At 37.9% G+C, this 14,184-nt stretch overlaps 1 protein-coding gene across 3 annotated transcripts in view; it reads right to left on the reverse strand.

Annotated features, from left to right (window-relative positions):
- The window catches only part of aux (cyclin-G-associated kinase), a 33,695-nt gene that overhangs the window by 18,846 nt on the left and 665 nt on the right, over nt 1-14,184 (reverse strand). For 2 of the 3 annotated variants that reach the window (XM_019047753.2, XM_019047750.2), the window contains exons 2-7: nt 13,418-13,654; nt 11,934-12,073; nt 11,257-11,382; nt 10,215-10,440; nt 9,459-9,605; nt 8,800-8,908 (exon numbers count right to left, since the gene is read on the reverse strand). In XM_019047753.2, coding sequence (XP_018903298.2) covers nt 8,800-8,908; nt 9,459-9,605; nt 10,215-10,440; nt 11,257-11,382; nt 11,934-12,073; nt 13,418-13,654 — 985 coding nt within the window. The remainder of the gene's footprint in view (nt 1-8,799; nt 8,909-9,458; nt 9,606-10,214; nt 10,441-11,256; nt 11,383-11,933; nt 12,074-13,417; nt 13,655-14,184) is intronic. The other variant, XM_019047751.2, reaches the window with a different exon arrangement.

Consider the following 14,184-nt stretch of genomic DNA (forward strand, 5'->3'; position numbering starts at 1 on the left):
CCCATCACTAAAATAACCCATATCGACGGTGAAACTACCAAACCACGTATCTCGTTTGCGGTGTTTAAAAATCTACGCTCACATTTTATTTTTTTGAAGTAGACCAAATCAATATCATTCCTTGAAATTTACACGGGATTTTCTCCGCGCAAAGAGGAAAAATCACAGAAATTTTCAAGACTGGATGTTAAGTAGTTTTTCATTTAAAAAATAAAGTATGACAGGAAGTCTGCGACGTCGCAAACCGAGATACGTGGTTTGGTAGTTTCACCGTCGATATGTATATACTCGTGGTGCCTGCTCTCGGCTCGATTTCGCCGAATGGAATTCTTTATCATCGCGGTTGTCCTTGTTGCGTGCAGGAGGAAATGAAGGCGCGCTCGCAGTAGCAAGAAGCAGACGCGCCAGGTTGCTTGCGACGCGTGAATGTAGCTTAACCTCCACAGATTAACAAACCGTCGAGCAGCCACGCGAAAAGTCCTATACCTACATACCGGGTGTCCGTAAAGTAACTGAAAAGTGGGTATAATTTTTGAACAAAAAAAGATAGAAGGTCGCGGTTTGTGGCATTCTTCATCATTCAAAAGGGGAAATTTTTCGATGGGGGGGCTTTTCCCGGTGGACCCCCCTGGGGAGGCCCCAGGGGGGGCAACTTCAAAAATTTAAATGGCAACCCCCATTTTTTTAGACATGGTTAAAAAGAACTTAAAAGGACAAGAAAAATGGCGCAAATAAAATTAAAATCGGTTATTTCGTTCAAAAGTTACAGCCGGTCAAAGTTTTAAATTGACCACTTTTCAAAAAATCGCCGATGAGCTCCAAATTAACGGAAAAACAAAAACAAACCAGGAATGAAAAGTTTGAAAAGTGCTTTTTAGGAAGAGAAAAAACAACTGACGTTGTCACAAGTCTGGATGGCACTGTTTCAAAATAAAATTTCGGAAAATTCAACATGGCGCCAAATTTGAGGAAACGCAAAAAATGAAAATTCCAGAAACTGTTATCTTTCAAATACCCTCTAGTTTAAGGAAATCAAAGGTATCAACTTTTATTCCTTTATTTGGCCAAGTAAGAGCAATAATTTGCTGACTTAAAAGTTGTCGAGCGGGGCGCCTTCAATCGTTGGAGTATGCGACATCACAGGATTAAGTGTGCTGTCGAAAAATGAAGCCGATTTGAAAATGCGCTCCTCCTTTGGGATGCTTTAGAAATTTTTAAGGTCCTCCTCCTCAAATTTAACGAGAAAAAAGAAGAAAAGTAAAATTTAGCAATTTTTACCCACAAACTTGGCAAGCCAAAAAAACATGATCTATCCTGGTGGGGTAGGGGCGGTGGACATTTTTGACATTTCTCTCTCTGAAAATTAAAAATCCAAGAATAATTTTAATTCTCTAACTCCTGGCACTCCAATTTGGCAAGGAGGATAACTGCTACGCTTCACCGTGTCACCGATCAGATAGTGCATCAGATGTTACCGAAAAGATTGGTGTCTCAAATCGTAAGGTTGAGATTGTCAATAAGATAATCTCAATTCAGATAATAATCAAGAGTAGAACGGCGTCTTCGAAATTGGAAGCGTAGCAGATATCCTCCTTGCCAAATTGGAGTGCCAGGAGTTAGAGAATTAAAATTATTCTTGGATTTTTAATTTTCAGAGAGAGAAATGTCAAAAATGTCCACCGCCCCTACCCCACCAGGATAGATCATGTTTTTTTGGCTCGCCAAGTTTGTGGGTAAAAATTGCTAAATTTTACTTCTCTTCTTTTTTCTCGTTAAATTTGAGGAGGAGGACCTTAAAAATTTCTAAAGCATCCCAAAGGAGGAGCGCATTTTCAAATCGGCTTCATTTTTCGACAGCACACTTAATCCTGTGATGTCGCATACTCCAACGATTGAAGGCAACTTTTAAGTCAGCAAATTATTGCTCTTACTTGGCCAAATAAAGGAATAAAAGTTGATACCTTTGATTTCCTTAAACTAGAGGGTATTTGAAAGATAACAGTTTCTGGAATTTTCATTTTTTGCGTTTCCTCAAATTTGCCGCCATGTTGAATTTTCCGAAATTTTATTTTGAAACAGTGCCATCCAGACTTGTGACAACGTCAGTTGTTTTTTCTCTTCCTAAAAAGCACTTTTCAAACTTTTCATTCCTGGTTTGTTTTTGTTTTTCCGATAATTTGGAGCTCATCGGCGATTTTTTGAAAAGTGGTCAATTTAAAACTTTGACCGGCTGTAACTTTTGAACGAAATAACCGATTTTAATTTTATTTGCGCCATTTTTCTTGTCCTTTTAAGTTCTTTTTAACCATGCCTAAAAAAATGGGGGTTGCCATTTAAATTTTTGAAGTTGCCCCCCCTGGGGCCCCCCCAGGGGGGTCCACCGGGAAAAGCCCCCCATCGAAAAATTTCCCCTTTTGAATGATGAAGAATGCCACAAACCGCGACCTTCTATCTTTTTTTGTTCAAAAATTATACTCACTTTTCAGTTACTTTATGGACACCCGGTAGAGAAAAAAAAGGAGGTATTTGCATCTTGAGGTTTGTTTACCCTGTGACGTAGGTCTGTACAACCTGGCCAGCGAAATCCGAAATTCGAACTATGAAAAATTGACCATTATTTCCGATTTTCCGAGGTGTAAAATACACAACTCAGCAGAAGAAAGAAAGAAAAATCGATTCGATATTTCTGGAGATAAATGTATGGATACGGACGATATATCAACGTTGAAATATCGATACAATATTTTGGTCTAAAATATCGATAGTCAGGTGGCGCGGACGCGCGGAGCGTCTTTGGGAGGGGAGGGGGAGGGGGGGTTGGGCGCGTAGACGATAGAATATCGCACCCGAACTGAGCCTTAAGGCTCGAAACGCTGATCAATGTTCCCACAAAAATGACGCGGCGCAACGGCTGCAGCCACGCCGGAGCGTGACTGTAAGAGGAGGAAGGGGGGAGGGAGGGCCCCCTTCGGCCCTGAGCAGACCGACGAAAGTAATAAAAAGCGAGGGTAATAAAAACAAAAAACTCAAGTTTACACGTGCAGAGCTCGAGGCATTGGAGCCAAATTGGTCTGTTTGTTATTTAGGGATAGTGTCCTAGCCTAAGTTTATTTAAAAAACAAATAAGAGGAAGGATTTCAACCCTGAAAAATGTCTCCGGGACCACGACAGCCTGTGACCCTGGGATGTTTGTCAGTTGGACCAGAGAGATGGACAGAGATGGACCATTTTTTTTAGGGAGCGAACAAATCAAAATTTTGAGCCTTAAGTTGGTCGCAACCATATCCGGAAGTCGTTACAGTGACATTTTTGTGCAATATGCTTCTGTGGAAAGTGCAATACTTAATGAATACTTTTGACAAATCGTGTTTTTTCCGGTTTGCGCTTCAAACGTGATTTATTTGTGGAGTGTAATACGTTCCTTTTTGAATTGAAAAACTCGTCAGATGCATTAGATAATCGAGTACAGCATCTCTCTCTCATTTCTTAACGCAGGGGGCGGCAAATTTTGCATTTTTTCAAAATGTAGGTTTAAAAAAAATCGGATTCAGAAAAAAAAAATTACAAACGAGAAAAGGTCTTTCGGTGACACAAGAGACAGCACCTTTAATTAGTGGAGTTAAGAGAGAAACTAAACACGCAATTTGGCATGGAGCGGTGCAGCAGTGATGATGAGGACTTGAGATAGAAAGGAGAAGCCCTCAGCGCGGCGCACGGTGAATCGAGTCAATGAGAGAGGTCGGAAAAAATTTGGGAACTTAAAACGCTCATAACTCCGTTTATACAAGAATCTAATGTTCTGCAAGCTGTTCCACTGGTTTTCTCGTGATATTTTCTTCCCGTATCACCCCTTGAACTTTAAAATGTGACGAAATAAACATCAACATTTGCAGTTCTTGTCAAAAATTTCATGTCCAACCCCTCTAATTGACTCAATCCACTGTGCGGCGGTCGGCGTGAAACGCATAGCGCCTACAAGACTGTAGGAATACTTCACGCATTGCGCCAAACACAGTGCGGTCAGCGCGGCGCGGCGGCGGAAGTTAAAATTATTAAACCACATTTATGTTTGTTCTTGCATAATTTTTACCTTCATTTCTTACAAATGGAAGGCCTTGTTCACACATATGTAGATAGGTTTACGGAACTTAACTTTCGCGCAAAGTTCCGTGCGAACTTTTGCTAGTAGTGAGGGGCATAGTGTCCTTTCTTTTAATTTTTCTTGTTTTGCCGGTTGAAAATGCGGGTGTGATCCCTGCGAAACGTCCCAGGTTTCTTATTATATTTTATGTGTTTCTTTTTATTATTTGCGTCCTTAGTCCCGTTTTAAGTTGTTTCTCTGTTACTGTTTCGGGCCGATTAAGTTGTTTTTTATTGATGTTTCGAAACGAATGAGAAGGGGGCGGCAAAATACAGGTGGCCCATAGGCAGCAAGTAGGTAAATCCGGCCCTGTTTTTTAAATGAATTTTGAGTCAAATTTACGTGAGAAATTGATTTACCAAGATTATTTTTCTTAATTAAAATTAACTTTCTTTTTAATACAGTTTTTACGTAAATACATTTGTTCGTAATTTCCAATACTTTTTACGAAATTTTTATGTTAATTTAATTGTTATGTAAATTTGACTTCCTTTTCCGACTTTTTTCTTTTTTCGCGTTTTTCTGTGACTTTTAACAATTTTAGACTTTCTTTCCTTACTCTAGTAAGGATCTAGTCGTCAGAATCTATCCTGAACGACAACTTACATTCATGGAAAATAAATCTTTAAATGTTCCTGACCATTTTTTACCATCCAAACTCACTAGAACACATTGTACAGGTATATGAAAAATTTGAAGAGCATCGCTGTCAAAAGCTAAGTTCTCCTTCAATTTAGCTCTTTTTGTATGGTCTACAGGTAAGGACAAAACTAACTGTTTTTGCTAAACGCGTACTGTTTTTTATTCATTAAATTTGAAAGTCTCAATGAAAGCAAAGCTATGTCCAATCACAGCTAGGTATTTTTATTTTGAGACTGCACATCCCAATTTCTCCCACTTTTTCAGCCGAATTATTTTTTTTTTTGGGCTAGATTTTGGTTGGTGCAGTAATTCTGATGGTTATTTTTACGAGAGCTGTCCCAAATGAAACCGGACTTTTGTCATAGAAGGCAAACCGAGCGTCGTAATGAAGTTTTCTTGGGCTTGTTTGAAAGCTGATAAGCTACTGAAGATGCTTGTTTTTACAGAATGCAAACATTGGTCTTGGTAAGGAAACTACACGCTTTGGAATAAAGGAAAGTCAAACTCGAGTTGCGATTTTTGTCTTTATTTCAAGAAAAATTTAGATACAACTTTAAAAAAAAACCCAGGTTTTAAGTTAAAAACTTCGTTGCAATCTTATACAAATGCTTAAAAATAAGGAAATCAACATTTTAAGCAGCTTACCAAGTCATCACCTATCCCCTTCAAAATACTCGCCAGCTTTGTCGATGCATTTTTGCCACCGTTTCTTCAATTGGGAGAAACACTGTTGGGAATCCTCAGGTTTGAATGATCGCAATTCCTTCAAGGTGTTCTCTTGAATTTCCGGAATGGTTTGAAAACGTCGACCTTTCAAGGTAGATTTAAGTCGTGAAGAAAAAATCACACGGAGCCAGGTCAGGTGAATAGAGGGGATGAGGGAGGACACTCATGGCATTCTTTGCACAAAATTCGCGAATTTGGAGGGATGCTTGGGCAGGTGCATTATCGTGATGCAGAAACCAGGAATTCTCTCTCCAAAGCTCGGGCCTTTTTCTGCAGACATTTTCGCGTAATCGTCTCAGAACACCATTGTAATATTCTCGGTTGACAGTTTCACCTTGAAGGAATTGCGATCATTCAAACCTGCGGATTTTCAACAGTGTTTCTCCCGATTGAAGAAACGGTGGCAAAAATGCATCGACAAAGCTGGCGAATATTTTGAAGGGGATAGGTGATGACTTGGTAAGCTGCTTAAAATGTTGATTTCCTTATTTTTAAGCATTTGAATAAGAGAGCATTGAAGTTTTTAACTTAAAACCTGGTTTTTTTTTTAAGTTGTATCTAAATTTTTCTTGAAATAAAGACAAAAATCCAAACTCGAGTTTGACTTTCCTTTATTCCAAAGCGTGTAGTTTCCTTACCAAGACCAATGTTTGCATTCTGTAAAAACAAGCATCTTCAGTAGCTTATCAGCTTTCAAACAAGCCCAAGAAAACTTCATTACGACGCTCTGTTCGCCTTCTATGACAAAAGTCCGGTTTCTTTTGGGACAGCCCTCGTAGAAGACTATGATGGTGAAACCTAAATTTTCCAATGATATTTTATCAGCATAGTAAACTCAACCACGACTTCAATCATAAATAATTCCATTTAGCGAAATCAAGCTGAAAGGCACAAGTAAGGGTTCATGAAAGTTGAAGTCATAGCTCAACATTATAGGGTAGGTTCAAGTAACTTTTAACGTGTTTTAGACTTTTTTTCTTACCGTAGACCCTGAAAAACCACTTAAATTCAAGGAAAATAAAGCCTTAAATTTTTATACCCATTTTTAAATGTCAGAACTCACTAGACCACATTATATTCATGATAAATTTGAAGAATATCGCTGTGAAAAGTTGAGTTTTCCGTAGATTTAGCACTTTCCGTATGGTCTTTAAGGTAATGACAAAAAGTGCTAAATTGAAGGAGAACTCAACTTTTGACAGCGATATTCTTTAAATTCATCATGAATATAATGTGGTCTAGTGAGTTCCGACAGTTAAAAAATGGTTATGAACATTGAAAGATTTTAGTTCGATGAATTGAAGTTGTCCCTTAGGGTCCATTAGCGCTAAGGAAAAAAATTCTAAAACTTGTTTGAACCAACCCTATAATATTCTCCCACAGGATTCACTTTCAGACAGTAATAATTAATCAACATAAACATCAACCATTACTGATAAATCATCAAAGATCCTATTGGGCGAAATTCAGCCAAAAAGCACCAGTTTGGAGTCTTGACATTTTGGCCACCATTGGTTGCTTATTTACGCTATTAAACTGTGACTCGATGATAAAGAATGCCATAGGGCGACATTCCGCCGAAAGGCACCTGTGTGGGTTCTTTACATTATGGTCACAGTTGATTGCTAAACGCTACCAAACCATGGCTAAATGATCAGAAATTCCATTTGGCGACACATTTTAACACTCTTTGAACATCTGAGGTATGAGTTCTGGAAATTTTGGCTATACTTGGTTGCTGAACGCTACTTAACAGTGAATGTTCAACGGTGACTCGATGATAAAGAATGCCATAGGGCGACATTCCGCCGAAAGGCACCTGTGTGGGTTCTTTACATTATGGTCACAGTTGATTGCTAAACGCTACCAAACCATGGCTAAATGATCAGAAATTCCATTTGGCGACACATTTTAACACTCTTTGAACATCTGAGGTATGAGTTCTGGAAATTTTGGCTATACTTGGTTGCTAAACGCTACTTAACAGTAAATGTTCAACAGTGACTTGATGATAAAGAATGCCATAGGGCGACATTCCGCCGAAAGGCACCTGTGTGGGTTCTTTACATTATGGTCACAGTTGATTGCTAAACGCTACCAAACCATGGCTAAATGATCAGAAATTCCATTTGGCGACACATTTTAACACTCTTTGAACATCTGAGGTATGAGTTCTGGAAATTTTGGCTATACTTGGTTGCTAAACGCTACTTAACAGTAAATGTTCAACAGTGACTTGATGATAAAGAATGCCATAGGGCGACATTCCGCCGAAAGGCACCTGTGTGGGTTCTTTACATTATGGTCACAGTTGATTGCTAAACGCTACCAATCCATGGCTAAATGATCAGAAATTCCATTTGGCATAATGGAGATGTTGTATGTGTGAGGAATTTGAGATTTGACTGTGTAAAAAGTCACGAGAAACACGATGGTGCCACTGGTTTTCTCTGAAATCATCTCCCAAGCTCAAAAAAAGCACTCAAGTTAAGGCCAAAATGGAGGGAATATACCACCCTACCCTGAGAGTCAAAGCCTAGATCAAGACCTATTCTCCATGCAAAGATAGGGAGCTAATACTTTGACAGGGCTACCAATTTATCTGGGGACTCCAAAACTGAATACAGGGCAACCCTGCTAATGTATTTGCTCCCTATCTTTGCATGGAGAGTTTGTCTTCATGTAGACGTGGACTCTCAGGGTAGGGTGGGATACCCCCTCCATTTTGGCCTCAACTTGAGAGGTTTTTTTGAGCATGGAAGATGATTTCAGAGAAAACCAGTGGCACCATTGTGTTCCTCGCGAACTTTTATACAAGAATCAACAGTCAAATTGCAAATTCCTCGCACAAGTAACATCTCCATTGGGCCAAAATGCACCGATATTAATACCTCATATGTTACTTGGTTCCTCGAAAATTCTCCTCTTGGACTTAGCCTAAAAGTGTGGACACTTTTTAGCCTCCGGCGAAACCTAGAGTCTATACGGCTTCGCCGCACGACTAAAAACAAAGTATGATAGAAAGTCTGCAATGTCGTAAACTGAGCTAAGCATATCTGCAATTTCACCATTGTTATGTTTTCTAGCTATTCATTTGGACATCCGTGAAAAAACAGGGCAAATCCCTGCTTTTAATTTTGCATGGACGCAGAGAGACCGAGATATCTCTTTGTAGGGTTAACTTCAAGAGAGAGAGATGTTTTCTTTTTCAATGAGAAAAGTGAAGTTTAGTGAAGAATTCTTAAACATAAATAAGGAGTCTAGGAATGAAAGATAGTTTTTAGACTTACTGATTACTAAGAGGAGGCGGAGGCCTTGAAACAGGCGGTGGAGGTCTTGGAAGTGGCTCTCTACTAGGTCGAGATGGACTGCTAGGAGGATTTGTGTTCATTCCTGTACCTTAAAGAAAAAAACAAAATAAGCAATGAATATTTCAGTTTTGGAAAAAAGGCTACAATAGGTACCTGCAGATAACCTACATAGGCGAATATCCTGCACCCTGATCATTGTTCACAGAAAAGTCCATTTAATAGTTGTAAAAAGCACTTTTGAGGAGAGAAAAAGCTGATTAAAATCTAACCAACCAGAGGTCGACAGTTAGAATGACGCAACTGGGCTATGACTTTGGCTGCACTTCAGCCTAGCGGCAAATGAGGACTCTCTTGCCTGCTTCCTTCATAAAAACCCACTAAAAATGATGTTTCAAGTGGGTCCAGATTATGGCATCTTCTAACTTGACATTCTCTGTGATTTTGAGTCAAAGAAATAAAAAAGAAAATTACCTGGAGCTCAACTCGCTCAAAAGTTTAAGAAAATTAATTAAAAAGAATAGGCACCACTGACCCACTTCTTATGACTTCTTACTGATGGAACAATTATCTCCAATGAATATCAGTTTTAAAAATTGAATATATGCGTGAAGAAACAAAACATTCAAACGAACCGTTACCTAGTTTGCCGTTAGCATCAAGTCGCTTGCCTTCCAGCTTAAGTGGTTCTTTTAGTTTGACGTTTCTGCATTCAGCAATTGCAACTACTCTTTCAAGCAGTTCAGAAATCTTCAGTCTTTTCAGTGGGTCGACCTCTAGACAGCCTTCTACAAATCAGAGATGTAAAAAAAATCATGAATTTTTTCAGTCATAAAGGTACACATTTTAAAAAATTCAGTGATTTACATGCTAAGATGTGTTCTTCTGGAGCTTTCAGAAACTTGTACATTGATACTTAATAAAACGAGAAAAACAAGTTCTTTCATTGAGATTTTTCAAAATTACAACTTGTATTTTATATTTCAGGAAAACATTAGCTGCAATTTTTTTAAAATTCTCCTTAACAGAAACGAAAAAGAAAAGAAAAATACCTTAGGCATTGAATTGTGCAAAAATCAAAGCAGTTACTGTAGTTTATGCTTACTGCCTTGAGAATTCATAACAGTCTGGTCTCACTAGAGCTCACAGGAAGTAGGATCCAGCCTATACAATGACTGGACCTCTAAGAAATTTAAAAGTAAAGAGGCCTATGTTTATGATTCGGAGAGAGAACCAGAAGGCTAGTTTCAGGCTTGTTGGCCATTCCCGGAGCTGAGTTTCTTCCTTCAAATCATAGATAAAAGCCCCCACCAGACCATCAAATTAACACATGCCTATCACTGTAGGAACTTGGCAAAAAACTTGCTGACAGCTGTAGGTTTAAAAATGCTACTTACTTATGAGAGGTTTGAAATCTGCATACTTTGCATCACCCGGGGGAATTGTGTAATTTGCGTTCAGAATCCTAAGCTTTGCTGAATCTTCAAATGGATGTTTCATATAGCATAAAGTGAAGAGAAGACATCCTAGGGCCCAAATATCGCTCGGCGGACCGATCATGCCATTATTCCATGTGTCAACCATTTCAGGAGCTCGGTACATTGGAGTTGTACACTGTGCAATCTAAAACAACCATCAAGTTGAAGTAGAAATAGAGAAATACAAAGTTGGGACCATAGAATCAAGCTCCAGCGATAAAGCAAGTTTGAAGCAAATTTTCAAAACATTATGGTTTCCTATTCAATTAACATGCGTGTTATATTTAAATACTTCCACCCTTATAACTGCCATGATGCCATGATGCGCTTCCATTTCCTGTTTCCAGCGGCAACTCACAAGGTTAACTATCCTAAAGTTAAAGGTAAAAGTCACGTAAATTAAGTGATAAAGTTGTCGAGAATCTTCACACCGGACTTGCAATTCTTTCACCTAGTCATGACAGCATGACTACTTTTTGACTACAGCACTGATGAAAAAAAAGAAAAATCTTCTTAAATTCTAAACGTTTTCCTGATAGCAGTGCTTTTCTTATTTTCAATTGATAATAAAGACAGTGAATCCATTGATAATGCAATCATTGATATAAAATACTAGAATTTGGAGATAGGAATTTGAAAGGGGGGGAAAGTGCGTTTCACTTTTTCGGGAAAAATGGATAAAAAACAACGGTTAAAAACATTGTTCATGGAATTTATTTCAAATAAAATTCCAAGATGTAATCTTAAAACTGATCATGTTCAAAGGCTGAGATATACACCTCTTTGGTATACAACCTAAAGGAATTGGAGGAGCTTTTAACACAAAACGGGCGGGCTGATTAAAAGTTGCAAAGCCATTTTCGATACCTAGGGAAAAAAGCAAAAAATGCTGTTGCAATTATTTGTCATTTGAACCATTAAATGACTAGACTGAAGAAAAGAGTTTGAAGTTTTAAATTACCTGATCTTCCAACATGGCTCTTTGCTGAGCTGACCAACTATCATTTGGCTGAAAAACTTGGGTTGTCGCACTTCCAAAATCACACAGTTTGAGTTTTCCATCAGAACTAAGCAGCAGGTTTTCTATCTATATTTCGAAAAAATATATATGCATAGAATAATAACATTAAAAAAAGGATGACAGGATACAGCATTCCTTTCTCCAGTTATTTCCAATAACCTAATTTTCATCTAAGTTTTGCAGAATAGTACAATAAAATTTCTAAGTTTTTTGACCAGAGAATTTGAAAATGACTTGTTAGAAAGATTCTATATTTTCTGACCCAATAATCGAAAGAATAGCAAAGAATCTAAAATGATGTTTAAAATTGTACAAAGCGAAGGAGGAAACCCTGACCAAAAAAGGTTCCCCAAAGAGTTTTCAAGTTAACGGGAGATCACGGATCCCTAATTTTCTGCAAGTCTGTAGATAACTTCCATGAGGTCTTAATGACTAAGACAAAGTGATAACTACAGCTTCAAAGGGCATAATTCTGAAAAATCTACAAGAAATTTTTCTGTCAACAGTGTTTGAAAGACTCTTTTTCTTTCTTTCTTTTTTTTGACAAAAGAGTAAATATTTCACAGTAGAATGCTTGATAAAATAAAGATGATGATCCTATAAGAGTGGAATCTCACCTTTAGGTCGCGATGAATGATTGGTGGAGATTGTGAATGCATATGATGAACAGCTTGGCAAATTTGCCAAAAAATACGGCATACAATATCTGGTGGTAACGGAGAGCTTAAATTTGAAAGAACATCCACCAAACTGCCACCTGGAAAAAAGTTGAAGATAAAATTTGAAAGGGTACAGAAAATTCTTTCCTTCTATGGAAGATATTTTTTGTCACACAGAGTGCGCAAAAAAGTAGCGAATTTTTCTTCATTCTTTTGAATCCTGAAGATACAAACTTATTCACCGATCTTGAAAAATAATTTAAAATTCATGGAAGCTTTAATGTTCCTACAATGGGCCTGTTGCAAACTTTTTCTAGAGCAAAACTAAGAGTTGTCTTTTAAAAATAATGTTTCAAAAATTACGATGAGCGCATCGGCAAAGTCTGAAATGCACTCATAACTTCACAATTTGCGTAAGAAATTTGCGGTTTTTTAAGCTTCCCACTTCTAAAACAGTACTTCGGCACAGGTGAAAATTTTGTTAGAGGAGTCGTTCCACCGTCACCAATATTCATCATGGCCAAAGGCAATTCACCAAACGGATAATGGGACGAGATAACACCTGACCAGGATAAGACCAGATAACAATCTGCGTGTTTACATTCATATTTTCCTCGCCCGCCTTGATTAACCTTGAACTCCTTACGCACGGAACTGCGGAAGCGTCGGCTATAATAAATATTGCCGACCACAGAAAGACTCCTCTAACGAAATGTTCACCTGTGCCGTGGTATTGTTTTTGAAGCAGGAAGCTAAAAAAAACGCAAATTTCTTGCGCAGATTGTGAAGTTATGGGTGCATTTCAGACGTTGTCGATGCGCTCATCACGATTTTTGAGGCATTATCTATAGGTAACAACTCTTATTTTTGCTCTGGCAAAAGTTTGCAACAGGCCCATTTCTAATTTCAAGAGGCTGCATACTATGCATTGCAGAGGTATTATCAGTTGTCATTTATTTGAGATGTCTCACATTCTTGTGAATCAAATGATTTTGAGAATAAATTATTAGTCGTTTCTCGACATCCCCTATCTTGAACAAGTATGTTTTGGACTTTCATCATCCCTGCAATAACAGACACATCATTCAGAAGATTCTGGTACATATTTTTCATTTTAAAAAATACTTAAGAAAAATTATTGCTTTGGAGAAAGAAGGCCATTTTTCCTGGGTTTAGGATTTAGAGGGTCAAATTAATGTTTGTTGCTCCTAAAAAAAGGGAGTTTTTTTTATTCGTTTGTATACAATTATCATTAGAATTCAAAAATTTTTCAACTGAACAAGTTCTAATTTTGTGTTCCTTTAAAAAAATGGTGCATTTTCAGACTGTTGATTTATACCTAGTGTATAATTCCCCCCCCCCCCCCCCTTTTTTTTTCTGGTAAATAAATCTAATTTATTTATGAACTTTGGGTCACAGAGAGTCTAATGAAGTGGACTTACCGACACAAAGTTCTGTTAAAAGTAAGAACTCTGTCATTCCATGACCTGAGGAGTTCTTGTCAATAGTTGCTACAGACATAAATTGAATTAAATTCGGGTGACCAGATAGTTTTTTCAAGATATTCACTTCTTGAATTACTTTTTTGCATGTTTCTTCATCTGCTGCCATCAAACGCTTCAATGCATACTCTTTACCCGTATCTAATGCTTGAGCCACAAATACAAATGCAAATCCTCCTAAAAAACATTGACACAATTTAAATATTTAGATAAACATTAGAATGCCAGGTCACACTATGAAATTACACATAAAGTTTTCGACACTCCAGAAATCATGTCCCTAAAATTAGCCAGAAAAAAGGGAAAGTTCACTCATCAAACTCTGAAATAAATTGTTGATCTTGTGGCGAGTCACTCCACGATTTGCTGAAGTTTGCCTTGATAACAGTTGTGACTCATCGCTGTGTTGGGGGTGTTTCTCTCTTCTTCAACTGATTGAAGTTAGGGGTGTAATTTTTTTCTGAAATTCTGGTGTTTACATTGGTATTTTAAGAGCCCTTACTACAATTCAAGCTGTTGTATGCTGTATGGTCTTGGGTTACTTTGTTTGAGTCAGTAGTACAAAGAGATTCTTCAACCCTGAGCAAGCAGAATGGATCTGACAAGCAGTGGGATTGTGCGAGTACTTGCTAGACTATCACCCTATTCATCCCATATTCAAGTGAATTTTAAAGGGAGACAAGTTCTGCTTGGGATATTCGGTAATC

Source organism: Bemisia tabaci, chromosome 5, assembly GCF_918797505.1.
Source record: "Bemisia tabaci chromosome 5, PGI_BMITA_v3".
Lineage (NCBI taxonomy): Eukaryota > Metazoa > Arthropoda > Insecta > Hemiptera > Aleyrodidae > Bemisia > Bemisia tabaci.